This window comes from Caretta caretta, chromosome 3 (assembly GCF_965140235.1).
Source record: "Caretta caretta isolate rCarCar2 chromosome 3, rCarCar1.hap1, whole genome shotgun sequence".
Classification (NCBI taxonomy): Eukaryota; Metazoa; Chordata; order Testudines; family Cheloniidae; genus Caretta; species Caretta caretta.
In genome coordinates this window covers 159,945,415-159,968,371 of record NC_134208.1, presented here as the reverse complement: position 1 = coordinate 159,968,371, position 22,957 = coordinate 159,945,415, and the positions used below count along the sequence as shown (strand labels likewise).

At 40.9% G+C, this 22,957-nt stretch overlaps 1 protein-coding gene across 1 annotated transcript in view; it reads left to right on the top strand.

Annotated features, from left to right (window-relative positions):
• DNAH14 (dynein axonemal heavy chain 14) overlaps nt 1-22,957 on the top strand; it is a 485,531-nt gene that overhangs the window by 245,865 nt on the left and 216,709 nt on the right. The window contains exons 40-42 of the mRNA XM_048843312.2: nt 4,146-4,221; nt 19,866-20,083; nt 21,008-21,260. Of these exons, the coding sequence (XP_048699269.2) occupies nt 4,146-4,221; nt 19,866-20,083; nt 21,008-21,260 (547 nt within the window). The remainder of the gene's footprint in view (nt 1-4,145; nt 4,222-19,865; nt 20,084-21,007; nt 21,261-22,957) is intronic.

Here is a 22,957-nt window from a genome sequence, read left to right as displayed (position 1 = left end):
AGCAACAAAAAAATCAGAATAGTGACTCTTCCAGCAATAATTCCTTCATTAGAAATAGGAGATTTGTAGTTCAGGAGTCGCAAACCAGACATATTTTCATGTCACGATTTTACTTCACAAAAGAGGTTTTTTCGTTTCCTAGTAAACAAGGAACACTACCAATACAGGGTGCTCCCTTTCGGCCTATCTTCAGAGTCAATATTTTCAAAGATTCTGTCAATAGTTGCCGCTCACTCGTGTTGTCTGGGTATAATTGTTTTCCATACGTAGATGATTGGTTGGCAGATTCTATCAGGAATTAAAGATCACATTTTCCCTGTTTCACAGTCTAGGCCTTCAAATGAACATTAAAAAGTCTGTTTGTACTTCACTCCAGCATCAGGATTTCATAGGCACTTCCCTTGATGCAGTGACAGACAGAGCTTACCTACTGTCCAGCAGATTTTTCATACCAGTGAATCTCGTATCAAAGACTTGTATCAAAGAGCAGTCCTCAAGTAACAATAAGAGATTGTCTTCAACTGCTGGGACACATCATCTTGCATTTGTGTAGGGCAGCATGCCACATTACATCTCTGAGGTGTGCAGAGGTGGCTTCAAACTGTTTACAAGCCAAGCAAACACAGTCTAGGCAAGTTACTGGCTGTTCCCCAATGGGTACTATAATCACTCAACTGGTGAAAGGGCCCAACCAAAACCTGTGCAGATGTTGTGTTCTTGCAGATTCCCCCTACCATGGTGATGACATCAGATACTTCACTTTTGGGTTGGGAGGGTACATCTGGGACATCACAAGGTACAGGGAAAATGCAGCTTCTCCACATCATTCTTCTGCAATTGAGAGCTGTCAAAAATGCATGGCTATGCTTTTCTGTCTCTATTCAAGTCAAAGTCATTAAAGATAATGACAGATAATGTGGCTGTATTATATAAAATGTCAGGGAGGTGCACATTCCCCATCTCTCTGTGCTGAAGCGATAAAACTCAGAAATTGGTGCATAGCCAACCAAATAGTCATCTCAGATTTTTACCTTCACACTATTCAGACTATTCATGGCAGATGACCTCAGCATACATTTCTTTCTAAATTACAAATGGGAACTGAACTCCAGTGTCCTCTGCAAGATATTCTTAAGCCTGAGGGTTCCTGGAGGTTGATCTGTTTGCTGCGGTAGCCAACACAAAATGGATCAAGTATTGCTCCAGAGGGGGGCTCAATCCACAATTCATAGGAGTCATGTTCCTCATCTCATGGACTAAAGGACGACTTTATGCTTATACACCAACATCGTTACTGTTAAAGGTTATCAATAAGATCAAGCCACATTCTGTCTATATTGATTGGACCAATGTGGCCAAGACAAGTCTGGTATCCCTATTTGATCCTACTTGCCTCTTGTCCTTCATGGAGGTTTCAATCAGTTCTCATGTACTGACCCAGGATGATTGTTGAACACTTCACCCCAACCTGCAGATTCTCAGGCTCCAAAACATGATTAATTAGTTCTCGGGAATAGAGATATCCCATTTATCAGAGGTACAACATGTTTTATTAAATAGTAGAAAAGAATCAACAATAAATGCTTAGCCTGAGAAATGGAAAGGATATTATCTTTGATGTAACGGTCGTCAGATTTCGCAAACTCACTCTCCTCTTCCCAGGGTATTGGGTTACCTATTGGAACTGAAAATACTGGGTCTTTCTATGAATTCCATTAGGGTTCCTTAAGCAACAGCAATAGCTTTTCACACACCTGTAGGGGTTTTTTCATTCTTTGAATATCCAGCTTGAACAAGATTCCTAAGAGGTTGATTGAATATCTCCCCACAAATCAGAGATCTTACTCCAAGCTGGAACTTGAAGCTACTACTTAATTGCCTTATGAAACATCATTTTGAGCCACTAGCAATGTGTTCTTTATTAGATTTATCAATTTAGACAATCTTCATGGTAGCAATCACTTCTGCCCTAAGGGGGGGAAGGATTGGGGGTCTTAATGGCAGACCCTTCATTTATGGTATTTACCAAAGAGAAAGTGTCACTACGGGCACAGCCAAGATTTTTACCCAAGGTGTCCTTAGAATTTCATATTAATCAAACTGTTCAACTGCCAGTTTTTTTCCCCCCAGAACCTCACTTGACTACTGAAGAACCCATATTCCATACCAGATCGGGGTAGTCAATTATTTTTTGTCAAGGTGCAAATTTCTTGGTGAAGATATAATCATGATCCAGACTCCAGAGAAAGTAATAAAATAATAATGATAATAAGTAAGGAAAAAGATTTCAGGGTCTGTTCAAAAGCATCTGGTGGTCTGCATTTGGCCTGCGGTCTACCTTCTGACTACCCCTGCATAGATATCAGGAGAGCATTATCCTTCTACCTAGATAGGACCAAACCATTTAGAAGATCTCCTAGACTACATGTATCCATTGAGGACAGAAACAAGATTCAGTCATTTTTAAACAGCAGTTATCCAAATGGATTTTTGGCTGTATTAAGATTATGACAGAAGTCACATTCAGCCCTCTTTGAGAGTGATAACACGGTCCACAAGAGCACTATCTATATCTATAGCCTTACTTAAGGATGTACCAATTGCAGGCATCTGTAGAGCGGCAACTTCGTCATCTTTTCATACTTTTTCTAATAATTATCCTTTGTTACCTTCAGCAAAAGCAGATGCTCTAGGCAATGCAGTTCTCTTCTGTATTGGACTCTGCTCTGAATCTTCCACCTACATAAAGGGGGTACTGTTCAGGAGTCACTTGAAGTGGACCTCCCACAAGAACACTGCTTGAAGAAGGAGAGTTTACTCACCTTGTGCAATAACTGGATTTCTTTGAGATGTGTGTCCCTGTGGGTGCTCCACTACCCGCTCTCCTTCCTCTCTGCTTTGGAGTCTCCCTAGTGGGTCTTTGTGGTGGAGAAGGAGCTGAGAACTGTTTGGCCATGCAGCCCAATATAGCTTCAGTGCAGAGCACAAGGATATGTGGGGTGCAAGCGTGGGCTGATTGGGAATTGCTATAAAAAAATCTCTGATCAAAGGTGCATGGATGCAAGCACACCTGAAGTGGAGCACCCATAGCAACACACATCTCACAGAACTCCAGTTACTGCACAAGGTGAGTAACCTCTCCTACTAGTTCACAGGCAGTATCAAGCAGGGAGTGACTTGTGCGATTATTTGTGTGACTGTTTAAAGAAAACAAAACATCCAGAATGTTTGACCTTCATCTTTGTTTTGTTAGTAATGTTTGGATACCCTGAATTTTACACACATTTGAGTCAGATAATCACCATAATTCAGTCAGACAAGCTTCTTAATAATAGGATGGAAGGGAAAGACTTGTATTTCTTTTAAATATCCCTCAGTTGTATAACTGGTATGAGTAAGGTTGCAGGTTTGTCGCAGTGGTAAAAACATCATGGATATATGATTTTTCTGTTTGTCCATGACTTTTTTGTGATTTTAATAAAGAAATGTTTTCCAAATAGTGGGTTGTGACCCACTAGTGGTTTGTGGGGTAAGGTTCTAGGTGGGTTGCCAGCCAGTGCAGAGCGGAGGCCCTGGAGAGGGAAACAGAGGTTGGAGAGCGAGCTCATCCTGCAGTGGTAGCTTTTGTCCCATAGAGCTGGGCCTGGCTCTGGGGTCACAGCACCTCCCACTAAAATTTGGCTCAGCCCTTTCTCCGTGATTATGGAGGGTGATTAGGCCAAACTGGAGCAGTGCTGTGATTCCCAAAGAGGGGAACTTGGCGCAGCCCTACAGGACGGGAGGGCAGGGCAGACTCACTCTCCAGCAGCCTCCCGGAACCTCTCCTCCTCACCAAGCCTGGATTAGTGTTACTGTGCTGGGGCAGAGGGTGCTGCTGCAGGTGGTTGGTGCCACTGCAGTGGGGCATATAGGAGGCAGAGGAGGGATTTCTGTATATTATATTTAAAGAGGTACCATTGAATTTTCATACCATGACTTTATACACTATTTTTCCCCAATCCCATGACTTTTACTAAATTTATTGTGAATGCGCTGTGATTTTTTTATTTTTAAAAAGTCCATGACAAATCTTCACCACTAGGCAAGAGAATCTAGCTTTTATATTACCCAGTAACTTACACTGTAAATATTGCCATTTGTTTTAGTTGAACGTAATGGATCTAACTGATGCTGCTGTGACTGCAAAAAACAAAGAAGTAACAGAATCTTCGTACTCTCACAGTAAGTGCTATGACTGTATAAACGTGGAACAAATGGCAAACATTTAACAAAGAAAACTCCTTTCTCTGAAGTCCATTGCTCTTTCTGCTGCCTCGTAAAGGCTAAAGGCCTCATAATTGAAGTAGAATTAAGCTTATAGTAGAATATAAATTCTGCAATTAAAAATTTTGTCTTTACCTCAGAATTCACCAAGGAAAGGAAAAAGAGACATGCAACTTTTACTCACTTAAGCAGAATTTTCTTAAATATCCCCAGTTAAACAACTGGGACTACTTAGAAGCCAGACTATGGTAGCCTTACAGTGAGTAGTATCTTGCTCCACAAATAGACCTCATTGACTTCAGTAGGATTATTCCTTCTTTAAGGTATTGTTATTTTGGGGGTTGGGTAAAACCTCAGTGGAGCTGATGAGCATAACAGCTATTTTCCACTGAGGATAAATGAAGGAACAATTAAATGTCCCTTTGTTTAGAGAGAGCTGAAATAATAGGAGCCACCACCTAAAACACAGATAAACCACATGTAAGGCCACTCAGGAATCTGAACTGTAGGTGGAGGGGTTTCATGATGGCCTAAACCTGAACACAAGGGTGGGGTTGGTTTGACTGCTGTTTTGTGCTGTATGTGTGAGATAAGGAACAGAAACACCACATAAGTAGAGAAGGAGCAGAGAAGCCCTGGTAGTGTGATCCTGAGAAAAAGTGGAGAGAGTGAGCTTTTGGGCTCAATACATACTGGCTAGAAAGGGGTTTGCAACTGCGAGCATAGAAACTGTCTCCTGTTTGAAACCTAAAGTGTTCAAGTAAACAGGACTTTGTGTACGTTCTTTGTAAATAAAACAGGATTCCATTAAAGAAATACCTGACTCCATCACCAATTTCTTCCTCTAATGCAAACAACCCACAAGAACAAATTTTGGCTAACCACGTGGTTCAAAAGGGGTAACGGTACTATTCAACATGAGTAAGGATAGAAGAAACTCATCCACAGTGAATAAAGTTACAGTATCATGTCAGTGGTTTGTCATTGCTTTTAACATAAACTTTCTCACTATGCCTCATGGCATTTATCTGTCAGTGCTATATTTTTGTATCAAATTCACACATTGTCTTAAAATTTATCCTTAGTTAACTAAAGTCCAGGCTCCATGTAATCTGCAGCCACAAAAGTTGCTACCCATCATTGATGAGTAGATTACCATAAAATCTTGAGCTGAATTATAAACTAAAACAGTGATGTCTGCCTGAATGCTTGTCTTCACTGTAACTGTTAGCTTGACTTAGTACACTCAGATTACTCCACTGGAGCTTTAATCAAGTGAGAGTGACCACATTTGAAACAACAAAACTGTTACACAGAGTGATTTGATTAGTGGTACAGAGTGACTGGATGAACAGTTGATGAGTTCTTGTTACTCAAGTTGCTGCATCTCCACTTCATTACTAGATTGAGCTTCAGCAGCACTTGAGTTTCAGCCTATACCCCCTGATGTTCCAGTTAGTTCAAGCTAAAAGAGACACCTAGCTGAAGCTAGAGATTTTTTTGTGTGTGGACCAAAGGCAGGTTAGGAGTAAAACTCGAGTTATACCTTGAGCTAACAGTACAGTGAAGACAAGTCTTGAGTGTGTATAGAGCCAGAAACAACAACCCTGAGAGGTATGAATTGCCTGCATTCATCTCAATGCACCATTGATGCTAAATGTAAATGTCCAAAACTAATTATTTCACAGCTAATCATTTGAGCAGAAACAGAATTTATGATGTAATTATGCATCATCAGTGCAAAAAAATCCATGGCATATCAAAAAGTGAAAGTATGGGGACAGTGTAAAATAGATGGAATTTAATGGCAAAATAAGTATTACATGAGTTACTGTACTGATTATGATTGTTTCATATTTAATTCCATAAAAGCCTCCCTTTTCAATTCAAATGGAGCTGTGGAAGAATTTCCACTCTGCTGCACTGGAGTGCCAAATAACCAGGTGGTTTTAACATAGAATATAAGTCAAGTTTGCTGAGAAATTCATAGAAGTCTTCACTAAGGTTTCTTTTTATTATCATCTTTATTCAGATAGCACTGAAGATATGCATGGTGCTGTACAATGAATAAAATGTGCCAAGCATCTCTTTCTGTTTCACAGCTTCTGCCCTCATTCATCACTAATGGGGTAATAATGCTCCTACCTCTGAAATTCAAAAGCAGTCCAGTTTTGTTGCTGGAGGTTCCAGGGCAAAGCCCCACACTTCAGCTAAGGAGACAAGATTCTTTCTCAAGTAGTGTCCCTGTGGGTGCTCCATTTCATGTTCGCCTGTACCTTTGATTGGAGATTTTTGATAGCAGTGTCTGTTCACCTCAGTCATACACACCACACATCCTTCTACCCTATATTGAGACTATATGGGGATGCGTGGGTGAACTGCCCATAGTTCTCTCAGCTGCCTTTTGCCCAAGATGGGGTATTCTGTGTGCATGTTCTTGTTAGTATTCAATTTAGCAGTTAGTTAGTATACAGTTAGTTATTTCATAGTGTTGTGGGAAAAGTTGTTTCCTCTTTTTTCTTTTCCTTTAAAAAGCTAAAAAGCAATTTTTAGATAAATATAGATATATAGATTTTAAAATCTTTTCCCCCTGAAAGGTCAGCTTTTGTTATTTTGCTCGGGAATGCCAGGGTCCCAGGGATTTAGAAGGTGCCTCTCATGCCGCAAGGCTATCCTGAGCAGTGACAGGCATTCGCAGTGCCTCTGCTGTTTGGGAGATGTGTACATTCCCAGTAAGTGCAAGATCTACACTTCCTTCATGAGTAGATCCCAATGGAGCAAGCCTTAACACTGGCTTTGAGTCCAGGGATGGAGGGCCCCACTGTACATAGATATCCTAGTACAGCTAGTGCCCTGTCCACCTCAAAATCTGTGCCACGGGAGGTTGCTAGAGACATAGGACATAGCAGTACTGTTTGTGTCTATGGGACTGAAATCCTCAAAAGACAGCTTTGATATCTGCCTCTAGGCAGAAAGAGGTAATGAGTAAATCTCCAAGGATGTTTCAGTCTGCATAAAAGGGCTATGGAGACCGCAGGTCGCAAGGAGAATTCCATGCAGGCTGCAAGTGATTCTGGTACTGCAACGGCAGTGAAGACAGTTTCAAAGAGTCATTTATCAAAGACAGAATTGGTACCAAGCTGGAGTACCTGTACCCAGAGCTGCAGACACTCTTCTGAGAAGAATTCTAAACTCATTCCTGAACAGCTGTTGGTATCGGCAACACAGAAGACTGGTCGATTACCTATGGTACCAATGGAATCAGAGTTGAGACTCTCTCATGCCAAGTGCTCAGTACCAGCTACATTGGAACCAAAGCCATCCTCCGCAGCTTCTCGCTCAGAACTGTCTTTGATGCCATCCGTACCACAAAGATTGAGATATTCTTAGGACCTTATAGTATCTTTGGCACTGTAGTCTCCCCTATTAATGGGTATTGAGGGTTTATCCATGCAAAGACTTATTCAATCACTGACCTCTCTATCATCTAGTGTAACATACTCACCGTCATCTGCTTTACAAGCTGAACAGTTATCCTACTCCTTGGAGTATGTTGAAGAGGACTCCTCGACTCTCAGATACTGAAACAGAATTCCCCTATTTACTTTAGAACACACTGCTCCCCTTCCTACACTGACATATTGCAGGAAGGTAGACCTCAAACAACACCCTTGTGGCAAAAACACAGATCGATGCTTCCACGTATGCCATATGGGCCCCCTCAATGATTATTTCAATGGCCTTTTGGGGACCCATGGACATTCTGTTGTCAAGAGTTTGCATTAAAGTCTTTGCACCACCAGAGAAAGCAGAGAAGGGCCTATTCCCCTCAACCATCTCTACCACCACCTGTGCCAGAGGAGGAGATCTTTGAAGAGCAAGAATCAGGGGCATACAAGGAGATGACATCTCTTTCTAATATTTCCTCATCATCACCCAATGAAGATGTAATGCCTCTACCACCTCCTATGGTGGATGACTTCAGGCAGGGCCAGGATCTAGAATTGCTGACATGCTTCAGATTCCATTAGAGGAGTTTCAGGAATCCTACCATAAACTCCAAGATAATTTATATATTTCAACATCCATGAGTATTGCCATTCTGGTCAGCGAAGCTCTCAAGTAACCTATTAAAATTATCTGGCAAAACCCAGCTACCGCATAACTTAATATAAATCAATGTCCAGCCCACACAGTAAGGACCACAAGAAGCTAGATCTTTTTGGTGGCAAATCTTACTCTTCAGTCGCTTGAGTTCAGAATAGCCAATCATCAGGCACTCATGACCAAATATGACTATCTGAATTACAACAAATTTAATTCCTCTACTGATAATCTGCTAAAGGAACATCATGATCAATTTAAAGCCATTATACAAGAGGGTCAGCTCCTGGCAAAAGACATTGCTCCAGGCCTCCTTGGATGCAGCAAATATTGCAGCATAATCTCATGAGAAGTGCATCTTGTCTACAGTTGTCATGCTTCCCAAGACAAGCCAGGAAGAAGAGGTGAATGAGGCTTTTTTTAAACTACTAACAAAATCATCCAAAGCACAGGACTTGGTGGTGATGGACTTCAACTACTCAGATATCTGTTAGGAAAACAACACAGCAGGGCACAGATTATCCAACAAGTTCTTGGAATATATTGGAGACAATTTTTTATTTCAGAAAGCTATGAGGGGAGAGGCTGTTCTAGATTTGATTTTGACAAACAGGGAAGAACTGGTTGAAAATTTGAAAGCGTAAGGCAGCTTGGGTGAAAGCGATCATGAAATTATAGAGTTCATGATTCTAAGGAATGGTAGGAGGGAGAACAGCAAAATAAAGACAGTGGATTTCAAGAAGGCAGACTTTAGCAAACTTTTATGTTTAGGGACAATAAAACCAGTTCCTGTGCATCACAGGATTCTATTCAAAGTACTTCCTGATCCCCAAAAGGAATGAAGGGTGGAGCACAATTTTAAACCACAAATCTCTAAACAAATATGTGCAGAAATTCAGGATGTTGACCCTTGCAACGATAATTCCCTCATTAGATTGGTTCATGACTCCCCACCTACAAGATACATATTTTCATGTCTCTATTTGCCTTTCATGCAAGGTGTTTCTTTGTTTTCTATACAACAAGCAACACTACCAATACCGGATGTTTGCTTTCAATCTATCTTCTGTCCTAAGGATATTCTTAGAGATTCCGTTGGCAGTTGCTGCCCACCAATGTCATCTGGGTACAGTCGTTTTTCTGTATATGAACAATTGGTTGATTAGGGTACATCTTATCAGGAAGTGTTGGTAGCTTAAAGGCAATGTGTTCTCTCTTCCACAGCCTGGACCTTCAACTCAACCTCGAGAAGTCTGTTTTGACCCCAGTACAGAGTATAGACTTCATAGGAGAGTCTGTGGATGCAATGACAGGCAGAGTGTACCTGCCTTCTAGAAGATATCTCTCTGTACCGAGTGTCACCTCAAGGATTCAGGACAGTCCTTAAGTAACAGTAATAGATTGCCTTCAACTGCTGCGTCACATGTTATCTTGCATCTTTGTAGTGGAACATGCCAGATTACATCTCCAGGGTGGCTTTGAACAGTTTACAAACCAAACAAGCACAGTGTAGGCAGGTTAATGTCTGTTCTCAGATGAGTTCTGCAGTCACTCAGCTGATGGAAGGAGCTGACCTAAACCTGCACAGGTGTTCCATTCTTTTAGAATCCCCCCTATCCCATAGTGATAACATGAAATACTTCATTTTGGGTTGGGGGGCACATCTGGGACCTCACAAGGTGTATGGGAAATGGTCACTGAAAGAGCAGCTTCTCCACTTCAATCTCCTGGAATGGAGAGTGGTCAGAAATGCTTATGTACACTTTCTACCTCTAATCAGATACAAGTCAATACAAATAATGACAGTGTGGCATGCATTTATTATATAATGCATCATGGAGGAGCCTGTTCCATATCACTCTGTGCCAAAGTGATAAAATTCTTGAATTAGTGCATAGCCAGTCACAGTGATCTCAGCTTCTTACCTCCCAGTGTTCAGAACATCATGGCAGACTACCTCAGCAGACATTTCTTCCAAAATTACAAATGGAAACTAGACTCATGAGTCCTCAATACAGCATTCTTAGCTTAGGGATTCCCAGAGGTTGATCTGTTTGCCATAGCAGCCAAAACAAAGTGCCTCAAGTATTGTTCCAGAGGAGGTATCCATCCCCAATGCCTTGGAGATGCTTTTCTTTTATAAGAACACCAACACCATATCCACCAACACCATTGTTGTTGAAGGTTCTCAACAAGATCAAACAAGATCAAGCCAGGGTCATATTGATTGTATCAGTGTGACCAAGACAGGTCTAGTATCTCTATCTAATAAACCTCATGTCTCTCCCTCTATGATGGCTTCTGATCAGTGCTTGTCTTCTTACTCAGGATGCCAATCAAACACTTCATCCAACTTGCAGATTCTGAGGCTCATAAGAATGGCCATACTGGGTCAGACTGAAGGTTCATCTAGCCTAGTATCCTGTCTTCCGACAGTGGCCAATGGCAGGTGCTTCAGAAGAAATGAACAGAACAGATACTCATCAAGTGATCCATCCCCTGTCGCCCATTCCCAGCTTCTGGAAAACAGAGGCTAGGGACACCACCCCTTCCATCCTGCCTAATAGCCATGGATAGACCTATCCTCCATGAATTTTTCTAGTTCTGTTTTGAACCCTGTTATAGTCTTGGCCTTCTGGCAAAGAGTTCCACATATTGACTGTACATTGTATGAAGAAATACTTGCTTTTGTTTGTTTTAAACCTGCGGCCTATAAATTTCATTTGGTGATCCCCTAGTTTTTGTGTTATGACAAAGAGTAAATAACACTTCCTTATTTACTTTCTCCACACCAGGCATGATTTTATAGACCTCTAGCATATCCCCCCTTAGTAGTCTCTTTTCGAAGCTAAAAAGTTCCAGTCTTATTAATCTCTCTTCATATGGAAGCTGTTCTATACACCTAAATATTTTGTTGCCCTTTTCTGTACCTTTTCCAATTCCGGTATATTGTGACAAAGTTCCTCCTCTGCCTTGGTGGATCCTGTGCTTATTGGCGGATTTGCTCGCCTCAGAGATTCACGGCAGCCCTCTGTTTGGCCCCTTTTGCTGGTGGCTCAAACCTGCTGTTCACTCAGCTAACCTCATCACTGGCCAGCATGGAGAAAAGCAGGAGAACAATCCCCACAGTCTCTGCTGGCCCATCTGCTAGGTTGGGGGACAGGCCAGAGACCTTCCCCTCTGGTGGGACCCACAGTCCAGGTCAGCTCCTCTTATATCAAATAGGAAGTTGGGGAAGATGCGGGGAACCCAGACCTACCCTCTACTCCGGATTCCAGCTCAGGACCCTGTGGATTGCAGCTGTCTACAGTGTCTCCTGTAACAGCTGCATGACAGCTACAACTCCCTGGGCTACTTCCCCAAGGCCTCACAGCAGGATCTTCCTCCTGAAGCTTGATCACGCTTGTATTCCTCAGTTCTCCAGCAGCAAGCCTTCTCACTCCCTGCTCCTTGCATGCCTTTCACTAACTGATGGGAGGTCCTTTTTAAACCAGGTGTCCTGATTAGTCTGCCTGCCATAATTGATTCTAGTATGTTCTTAATTGGCTCCTGGTGTCTTAATTAGCATGCCTGTCTTAACTGGTTCTAGCAGGTTCCTGATTGCTCTAGTGCAGCCCCTGCTCTCGTCACTCAGGGAACAGAAAACTGTTTATCCAGTGGTCAGTATATGTGCCTTCTACTACTCTGCTGTATCCAACTGGCCTGGGTCTATCACAATATCTTTTTTGAGATGGGGCGACCATATCTGCATGCAGTATTCAAGATGTGGGCGTACCTTGGATTTATATAGAGGCAATATGATATTTTCTTTCTTATCTATCCCTTTCTTAATGATTCCCAATGTTCTGTTCGCTTTTTTGACTGCCACTGCACATTGAGTGTATGTTTTCAGAGAGCTATCCACAATGACTCCAAGATATATTTCTTGAATGGTAACAGCTAATTTAGACTCCATCATTTTATATGTATAGTTGGGATTATGTTTTCAAGTGTGCACTACTTTGCATTTATCAACACTGATAAATGCTCCAAGCATAGTTCCTCAATGATTCTCCAGACTTACAGACATCCTGCTCATCAGAAGTACAACACATTTTATTAAATAGTAGGAGAAAATCTACAAGAAATACTGACCTCCAAAAATTGAAGGAATATCATCTTTGTTGTAATAATAATCAGATCTTCCTGACTTGCTCTTCTGTTCCTGTGGTATTAGATTATCTGTTGCAGCTGAAAACATTGGTATTTTCTGTTAATTCCATCAAGATCCACTTAGCTGCAATAACAGCTGTTTACTCAGCCATAGGGTTTTTTTAAATCTTTGGTCACCCACCCACGGCAAGATTCCTGTGCGGTCTTTTGAATCTCTCTCCACAAATAAGAGACCCTACTCCAAGCTGGGACATCAACCTAGTTCTGAATTGCCTCATGAAACATCCTTTTGAGCTACTTGCTACATGTTCTTTATTAGATTTATCAATGAAGACCACCTTCCTGGTGGCCATCTCTTCTGCCTGAAGGTTTAGAGAATAGGGGGCTTTAATGGTAGTCCTCCAATTTACTACAGAGCAAATATTGCTATGGCCCCATCTGAGGTTTTTTCTACTGTATGATCAGTATTTTGTATTCTTCTTCGAGTGCTTACTCATGTCCATTCTGGCACCAGTGCATGTGGCGAGCACACACACCTAATATGGAATGGACGTGAGCAACACATGTCGAAGAACAGCAGTTATGGAAATCAAACTATTCACTGCCAAGGTTTTTTTTCCCCCCAAAACCACATCAGACTAGTCAGGAAGCTATATTCCAGACCCTAGATGTCTGGAGAGCAGCCAGCCAATTCCATAATCAAAGTATTTGTACAAGTACCCCTCCTCTGTTATCCAGCCCCGAGGTCAGAGTGAATATCATGTTATCCTGCCCCTCTAAACACTCTGTCAAAAACCACACACACACACACAAACTAACCAAAAAATCTGCAAGACTTTTCCAGGGTATGAGGCCAGTGACTTGGAGGGGATTTATTTATGTAAATAAAATATCTTCTTTTTTTCAAGCATTATTAGATATACAGTTTCCAGTAGATGCCTCCTTTGAGGACATCATAAGATGCAAATGAGGACTTCTAATTAAAACCAAACATTAAACCTAAATTATTATGTAACAAAAATTAATAAATTCTTTGTCAAGTGGCCTCAGCATATTCCTATTTATGGAATCTGCCAACTGGATGCAGCTCAGATTGTGGAACTTCGCTGGCAGTGCCTATTGCAGTGCTCACTCACCTCTCCCATCCAACCCATTCTCTCAGTCTTTGCAAACATTCTGAGGACAAGGCTCTGAAAGGGGTGTGGTGCTTTAACCTATGCACTCCTTTACAAAATATTATTCTCTAGAATTGGTATAAAGGTCAGATGCCACCTTTTGGTCAAGCAGTACTTTATTTGTTATTGATTAGGATTCCAGATCCCACCATCTGGATACAGGATTACATTTTGGATTTCATTTTGCTTACAGGATTACAGTTTGCTAAAATATCCTAAGAGTGGAATACGCAGAGGCCACTCGAAGAAATTAAGGTTACTTACCTGTAACCAGAGTTCTTTGAGATGGGTTCTGCATATTCATACTCCCCACCCACCTTCCCTTCTTCTCAGGAATTCTAATGATTTTGGGATTTATGGGAAACAGTGGAAGGAATTGAGATGACCAGAGTGCCAAGCTCCTTTTATAGCCTCGCCCTCAGAACATTCATGAACGCTGTAGGGAACATCAAGGCTCCAAGGGGCACCGCTAGCAGATTTCCACTGTTTGAGCTGCACCAGGTCAGCACATCCCATGAGTGTGAATGTGCAGAGGACATCTCTAAGAACTGTATTTACAGAGAGCTAACCTTCATTTTTGGGAGCTTAAGTTTGCTGTAACAGTAGCTCCACCGATGAAATACAGTCAGACCTACAGAAGACCCCACAGAAGACCCCACAGAGTCTCATTCAAAAGACCCCACAGAACGTAAGAGTGAGAACACACTGTACAGCAATTTCAGAGTGTCAGCATCTCCATTTAGACCAAAGGTTTTTCATACTTAGTAAGAAAAGCCACCTTGGTAGCAAGCAAGTGATTAATCATCTAGGGATATGATCCTTGCTTAGTGTGTGACATCTTGGGTTCTGTTGTGGTCAAACCCTTGATGTAATTTGTGATAAGAGCAATTACTTGTAACTTGGGACTATGAGGAACCCATGTTACACCCAGGAATAATAATTGGTCATCCTAAACAGATATCTAATGCATCCAAACTTAGAGATCAGGAGCTTTTTGAGGAAACATTAACAAATGACAGGTTTCAGAGTGATAGCTGTGCTAACAAATGAGTAGCTGATATGCAGAGAGAGAGACCTGATCCCTCACTATTAAAGCCAGCATAATAATCCACTGGTCACTCCAACACCATGTATCCAAGAAAGAACTGTTACTCTAGAAGAGGGAAAAATCTGGAGCAGAAGCTTCCAAGGTAACCCAAATAAATTTTCCTCCAAACCAACAAAATCCTAGCATGACAAAGACAAAAAGAGAGTTTGTGTATGACAGCTCACAATTCCTGTACAAAACTCTTCTGAACAGTCCTCCACACTGTGTCTTAAGAAATGACTGGTAATAGTAACAGCAAAGCAGAAGTTGCAAGTTATGCAATTAGAGAATATGCCAATCAGTGCTCTGTCCAGAGAAAAAGACTCATTCATGACTGGACAGTTGCTGGAAAGGATTCGTACCCATCAGTTGTTCAAAATCAAAAAGACCTTTTGAACTCAGCGCAGATAATTGCTCATCCAGGGGTCAAAACAGGGGCCTGGTCATAATTTTACCTACTTGGTAATGAATTGCAAAGGTCCAAAACTTCATTGTATCTGTCTTTTCCTGGAGGTGATCATCTCTAGCCAGTTACCTCCAGTGGTTTGGATCGCCTGTGGAAATTCCTTCTGAAGACATGGAATCATGCACCCGATGCAATGAAAAGTTAGGTATCATTCTCAGATCACACTGGAATGTTCCTTTGTGGGCAGATAAGTATGAACAACATGGTGAAAGCCAACCCACTTTTCACTCTAGACCCTTGAATACTCACTATGAATGCAAGCCTCACAGAAGCATACTTGGAAGACAAATTTCCAAAATCTCAAAGTGTATATCTGAGTTCACTTAGACAGCTGTTTAATGGTACATCAGAACAAGTAAATAAAACCTTCCATAAACAGGACCATGTGTGATTGGAGTGATGGTCTGTAGAGTCCAGTATCATGTCTTTGACCCTGGCCAGTTCCATGGTACCAGCAGCTTCAGAAGAAGGTGTAATAAATCACTTAGTGAGCAACTATGGTGCTTACAGGGAAAACTTCTCTGACTTCCTATTAGAGGTTTTCTTTTGATTGAGGTGTAAGTGTTTTATATACCTTGTCAAACTAAGGGGAAACCAGAGACTGAAGCTTCTCTGGAGCAATGTAGTAATGTCCTGGGCAAAGAAGAATCTATTATCTTTCAAGACAGTTCACATAAAGGGTACTGAAAAGAGGAAAAGGGAGAGTTGAAGTATTTCATTTGGCCCAGAAGGCACTTTGGACTTGCTGGATAGCCAGTGAACTCACTTTGCACATGCAAAAATGACCAGACCTCTTGAAGTAGAGATTTCTTCACCTGGACCAGGAACAACTACAGTAAACAACCCGGTCATCAGAATAGAAGGGTAGTTCAGCATGGATTCTCCATTAGCCTCTGATACATTTTGGTATCCAGACTGAAGTCAACCTGAAAATGTCATTCATTGCTCTAGTAAAATTTACATTTTCTGATGAGAAAGGAAGCAGAAAGCGTTTTTGGGCAGAGATTGCCTCTGTCTTTGTACAGTTCCTCAGTCAGTGGGGCCCTGACCTCTAAATGTTACTGTAATACAAATTTTGTAGTCACAAAATTCTGGAGATCTCAGCTACATTAGTGTTTCTCCAGAATGGTTGATTGGAGTTCTAAAAACAAACACCACAGAAACCTAGTGGTGCACAATAGGTTGGAACATCTAACTCCCATTTGCAAAACATCAGATGCCAAGATTGATCAGAAAGATAGATTATACAAGCCTGTGGCTGTCTTTTTAGTTGTCATTACCGCTGAAAGACAGGTTTTAAAATTAGCTCCCTTATCAATACAAGTATCGCGTTACTGTTTCCGTAAGGAAAGGGTTATTCAGATAGCTCCAGAAATCCTTTTGTTTAAAACAAGTTACCCTTTACACAATTCCTGAGAAATAGTTCTCCCATTAATTTGTTCTAACCCATAGCACTTCTTTAGAAGCTTATGACACATGTGGATATTTCTAGCATTCTAAAGATATATCTCAAGCATATGGAGTACACATATCAGTTGTGATCAGTTCATCTCATTCTATCAAAAATGCCAAATCCTTAGAGCCACAAAGTTGCTGCAAACAAGATGTTAAAATCCTGTACCAGTTCTCATGGTAGACATCTGGGAAGCTATTCACAGGCATCCAGGAGCATTGGGGAGAAACGTGTATGAGTCTCATCTGAGGAAGATTTGCAAAGTAAAGCCTTGTCTTCAGTGCTAAATAGGTGTATTTTTTACTTCAGGGTAACTTAACGTGCATGAGCTATCCCAAGGTAAAACACAATGAAGAGAAGGTACCTTAATTTTACCACAACTAGCCAAGGTCAGCACTATTCCCCTTGAGTTAAATATAAAGTTGCCTTCGCTGTGGTTTTTACTGTGGGATACCTCATGTGTGTTAGTTACCCAAAGGTAAAATATGTATCTTTTTAAGCAATGAAGATAAGGCTTAAGCTGTCATTCCTCTGCAAGAGGCATCCTAATAATTAAAACTCTGCTTATCCCTCCAACTCTGCCACTTCTGTGATTCGCTGTTTGCTATTTCCCATTAGTGATGAATGAGGAGAGGAGTGGTGCAACAGAATGAGAAATTTCTAACTAGATAATTTTCTTTATATTAGCAACTTTTCTCCTCATTCAGCCCACGTTGGTAGTCTGGTAAATGAACAGAGTATAAATTGAAGTTTTTCTCCAAAGGGAGACTTAGACATATAATTGTCTTAAGGTTGGATAATACATTATACCAAGTTGTTATCTTACTGTTACTAATCAGTTGCTGGACTGATAATACACAGCTGTGGAAGAACTCTTCTAGCATTCTGAACTGTAAGGTGGAGCTTAGTGCAGGAGCATCCATTGGGCTGCCTCCAAATTCCATAGGTGGGAGGCATTAACCCATTAGCGATGAATTAGGAGAGACGCAGCTAACAGAAAGAAAATGATGAAGTAAGAAATTTCTCTTTTTCTCTCTCTCAGGAAAGAAAGAATAGAATGAGAGAGGAAGGAAAACAGAATCCTCAGGGCCCACACATGTACAGGAGAGAACTATTAAACAAGTTATGCTTAAAAAGAGAACATGGTTTTCCCAGTTCCTCCATAGTTAAAGCCCTGTATGTGTATAGCTTTTCTTTCACATAAATATTTAAATCTCCCATTCCATGAAAGTTCTTTCAAAGAGCCATATTAGTTCTTGAGTTTACTAGAGAGCTGACTGATAAACAGGAATGGTATACATATTTAATATATATATCTGGAGTAATCTAATAATAATAATCTAATATGGCATAAATACTCATGACAATTTTCAGAACTATGGATGCCATTTGGGCATTTAGTATTTATGCCACTCCTTATGGCTGGATCAGTCTGCCATAGTTTGCTGAGCACTATTCCTCTACTTGTAAAACCTTCTAAAGACATGCCTATACAATTAAGCTTTCCAAAATTATTCTTCTTCTCTCTTTGGGGAGGCTAGTGCTGCTCTAGGTCCTAGTCTCATGCTAACTGAATACAAGGAATTTGACTGTGTGCTGTCCCAATTAGTAGTTGTTACAATCTGTATCCCTATGTTCACCCTTTTAACAAAACTACTGTGGATTGTGTACAAAGTATGCCTTGTGGTGTTATGTGAAAACTCATAATGTACTGATCATTATTGCCCTGGTAAAATATGTGTGACAACATTGTATGTAAAGTTATAAAATTCTATTGTATGACATAGCTGAGACATGTTCCAAGGTTAGAAAAGCGGGCACAAACCAGTTCCTCAGAGACAAAAAGCAAACTGACGCCTCAGCCAGGTGTCAACAAAATCAAATGGACTATCACCTGGTTAAGTGGCAATTCTTTGGCAGAAAAAAGGGTCTGAGTGAGAAATTTACAGCTGGCAGTTCCCACCTCTCGAGACGTTCTGTCTCCTGATCTCCAGCGGGAGATGATTCTCAAAGAAGAGGAAAAGGATAAAAATGAGGAAAAGAGGCCTCAAATCACCTCTCCCCTCATCTCTACTCACACCATCAACAATACCTTAAGGACATTGAACTGGGGGGAGGGGTCCTGGCTGAAAGGACTCCAGCCAGTAAGATTGCTAGAGCATATGGTGAGAGAAACTTTTGCTTTGAATTCACTTAGCTTGTTGAGTTAGGTGTTAGTTGTGTTATACCTTTAACCGATTCTGACTTTATGCCTCATTATTTGTAATCACTTAAAATCTATCTTTCTGTACTTAATCAACTTGTTTTATTGTTTTATCCAAACCACTGAGTGTTTGGATTGAAGTGTTTGGGGAACTCCATTTGATATAACAGGATTTGTGCATATCATTTTCTATTAATTAAATGATGGACTTTATATGAGCTTGTAATGTCCAGGAGTGTGCTGGCCAGTACAAGACACACATTTCTGGGGGAGAAATATGGGACTGGGATCTTGCTGGCGTTGCCATGCAGTGTAATTCATGGGTAGGTGGCTATAGCACTCAGTATAGCTGGGAGTGATTTACATGCTGGAGGCAGTTTGTGGGCAGGCACCTCAGCTTGGAGAATTGAGGGGACACAGCTATCCATCAGTCCAGATTGAACCCTGGGGAATGTCATAGTGGTGCAGTAGGGTCTTTGTGACTTCTTCCTCAGCTTTGTTCATGTAAACAAGGTCAGACACAGTCTAGCATACTGTGTTTGTTCTGTCTTGTCTTACACTATATTGAACCTGCTCCAATTTTAGACTGCAAGCTCTTTGGCTCAAGGACTCTGCTAAATCCATTATACAGCACTGTTTACTCTATAACAAAAATAATACTAATATTAGAAAGAAACAATCATTAATTTAACATGTTAAATGTTTGCAAGTTTTGGATCCAGTAATCTTCTTTTACTGACGGACAGAGATGGTATGAGGCAAAGCTGAGATCGTTTCTCAGGCACACTCAGATAATTATTGGAGTGACACCTTCCGTTCTATTAACTGTATTGCATTTCAACCACATATAGTAAGACAAACGTTTATGACCTCTGAACACTCTTGTCAGGTAGAAAATGCAACAGAAGAGCTTCTTTTTATATGTGTAACAATGAGACTATAAAATGAATGCTTTTTTGTAGGTAAAACTATTACTGATTGGCAGTGGATAATCTTGGATGGACCAGTAGACACAGTTTGGATAGAAAACTTAAATACTGTGCTAGATGATACCAGAACTCTGTGTCTTGCAAATAGTGAAAGAATCTACTTACCATTGGGAATCAGAATGATATTTGAAACGGACAGTCTCTCTCAGGCCAGTCCTGCTACTGTCAGTCGATGTGCAATGGTTTTTGTGGTAAGTCTGTAAGAAAAATTACAGATTATTTTCTGATAAGAATTTTTTTGCCTTATTGAATTATTTGACTTCATCTGCAAAAAATGCCAACATAACAAACTGAGCAAATTAATGTTTAGTACATTGTTAAACCACCAGATTTGTATTATCCTGTCAGTGATTTTAGAGGGAACAATACACATGTGCCAAAGGCTGTATATTTGTATCAGAGTAACAGCCGTGTTAGTCTGTATTCGCAAAAAGAAAGATGCCACAAGTACTCCTTTTCTTTTTGTATATTTGTAGAGTATTATTTTAAGTAATAGCCTCAATTTTTGTGGTCACAATTTTAAGTACAAATTTTGCACTCACAGCTTATGCTCAAATAAATGTGTTAGTCTCTAAGGTGCCACAAGTACTCCTTTTTTTTTTTTGTAGATACAGACTAACACGGCAGCTACTCTGAAACAGAGCTAGATAGTGACTTTAGGCACAGCCATGAGTAAAGGGCAATGCATAAATTGCACCACCCCAGAAGTAGCACCAGGAGGCACTATGACTCAGGGATACAGCTGTGAATCACAAATTCCTCCCCTGCTTCCTTTTTGCTCTGTAGTGAGGAAGTAATTTTGCTGCTGCTGCTGTGTATGGGCAGCACGTGTTTGCACCCTCAGTGTCAGTCTAGCTACGGTAGCCAGTGAGTAATGTGGTTGGAGCCAAGTCTCTGCATGTTACCTGTCCTTTCTATTTGCTCTGTGGTTGGGGGAGTAAGTGGGAATGCAGTGATTATTAGTAGTTAGGGGTCTGGTTCACTGTTTGTGTCTCCCATCTTGCTCATTTTGAAGCCAGTGCAAAAATAAGCCTCCAGCTTTATAGTCTATAGCGCAAACACATTTCTCAAGATCTATTGTAAAGACTATACAACTAATTTGATTTAATTAACAGGACCCAACTAATCTGGGATGGGAACCTTGTGTAAAGACATGGCTATTAAAAGTTTCCAGAATAATTACACGAAGTGGCTTGGAGTGTCTTGAAAGTTTATTTGAAAAAAGTATAAAAAAAGGACTACATTTTTTAGAAAAACACAAGAAAATGCAGCCATTTCCCGTGCAGCAGATCGGAATTGTAATGAATCTCTGCAGAATTCTTGGTTCTTTTATTGATATAATGAGCAAAAATGGACTCTTCTTTCACAGTGAGTAAATACATTTTAAAATTAATTTAAAATATTTTTTCCTTTCATAGTAGTTTGATTCTTTGATGGTGAGCATATAATTACCCATCTAATTAATTTGTATTCACACACTTGTTTCCTCAAGAGCGGGCAAAACTAAAATGACTCAGCCACTTATATGTATAGAGTTTAAAAAATACTTTCCACTGTTTGCATTACTCTCTTAAACTGCTTGAAAATAAGTTTTTCTCTAAAGATACCATTTATACCACTCTTGAGTCTTGTGCCTCCAGAATGAGTCATGCAGAAAAATCCCTTAGCTTTTAAGCTTTTTGGCCTTCTGACATGGATGGCTCTACAGTGAGCCTATCTCCTCACCAAGACATTCTGTGCCATGGGTGATCTAATAAAAGAGGTCATCCTCAGACCTTGGACTACAGTCAAGACTTGCCTTTCCATGTTTGGCCACATGGCCTCATGCATCCATATTACACCATTTGCTAGGCTCCATCTCCATTGCCTACAAACCTGGCTTCAATCTATCTGCTTACGAGAAAAAAGACAAGATCGGTGCCAAAGTAGCAATTCTGACCAAGGTTCTGGCCTCTCTTACTCAAGGATAAAGCCAGAGAAAGTTTGGATGGGAATTCCTTTCCTCACAGCTACGTGCAAGGTGACTGGCTTCACAGATGACTCCATTTTAGGTTAGGGAGCTCATATGGGCAATTGTACTGCGAAAGATGCCTGGACCTTCAGGAGTCCAGGATGCATATTAATCTGCTGGAACAAAAAGAGGTCTGTTGGGCCTGCGATGCTTTCTTTCCATTCATCCAATCCTGACATATCCAGATAATATTGGCAACATAATGACTGTCCTCTACGTAAACAAACAGGAGAACAAGATACCTCCCTCTGCATATAGAGACAGTCAACATGTGGAACTGGTGTATCTGAAATCATATAACTGTTTGGTAGTATGCCTACCAAATATGCAAAGCTCCCTAGCAGACAGTCTCAGGAGACATTTTTCCTCAGACCATGAATGGGCGAGATTCACAATTCCATTCTCAATGGGAACTCCCTTCTGTTCCATGGACAGACCACCTCAGTGATGTCTGTCCTCCTAAGTCATTGATACCACAGTCCTTTGGAAAATCCATCGTGACAGGGCTTGGGTCATCCTCATCACACCCAGCTGGCTGAGGCAGTTCTGGTTCTCAGACCACCTGAGGATTTCAACCTGCTTGTCCATCAACATCCAACAATTTCCAGATCTGCTAATGCAATACAATGGCACCATCAGACACTCCAACCCAGGGCCACAACAACTCAAGGCCTGGCATTTGGATGGGCATCAGAGGTAGAGCACTCATGTTCCATGGTGGTTCAATCCATCCTCAACCAAAGCAGGAAGAATTCTATCAGGAGATGCTATTCAGCCAAGTGAAAGTGTTTCTCCTCTTGGTCACAACACCAATTATCTCTAGATTCCAGTGAGATCCCTGCTATTCTAGAACATCTATTCACCTTAAGACATTGGGTGTCTCTGTCAGTTCCCTACAGGTTCATCTGTCAGCAATCAGCGCTTTTCATTCTCCTACCAAAGACCACACTATCTTCATTCATCCTGCGATGACTAGATTCTTGAAGGGACTTGTTAGATCCTTTCCACCAGTGGTGAAGAAACTCCACCTCATTCTTTTGACTCTCACCAAACC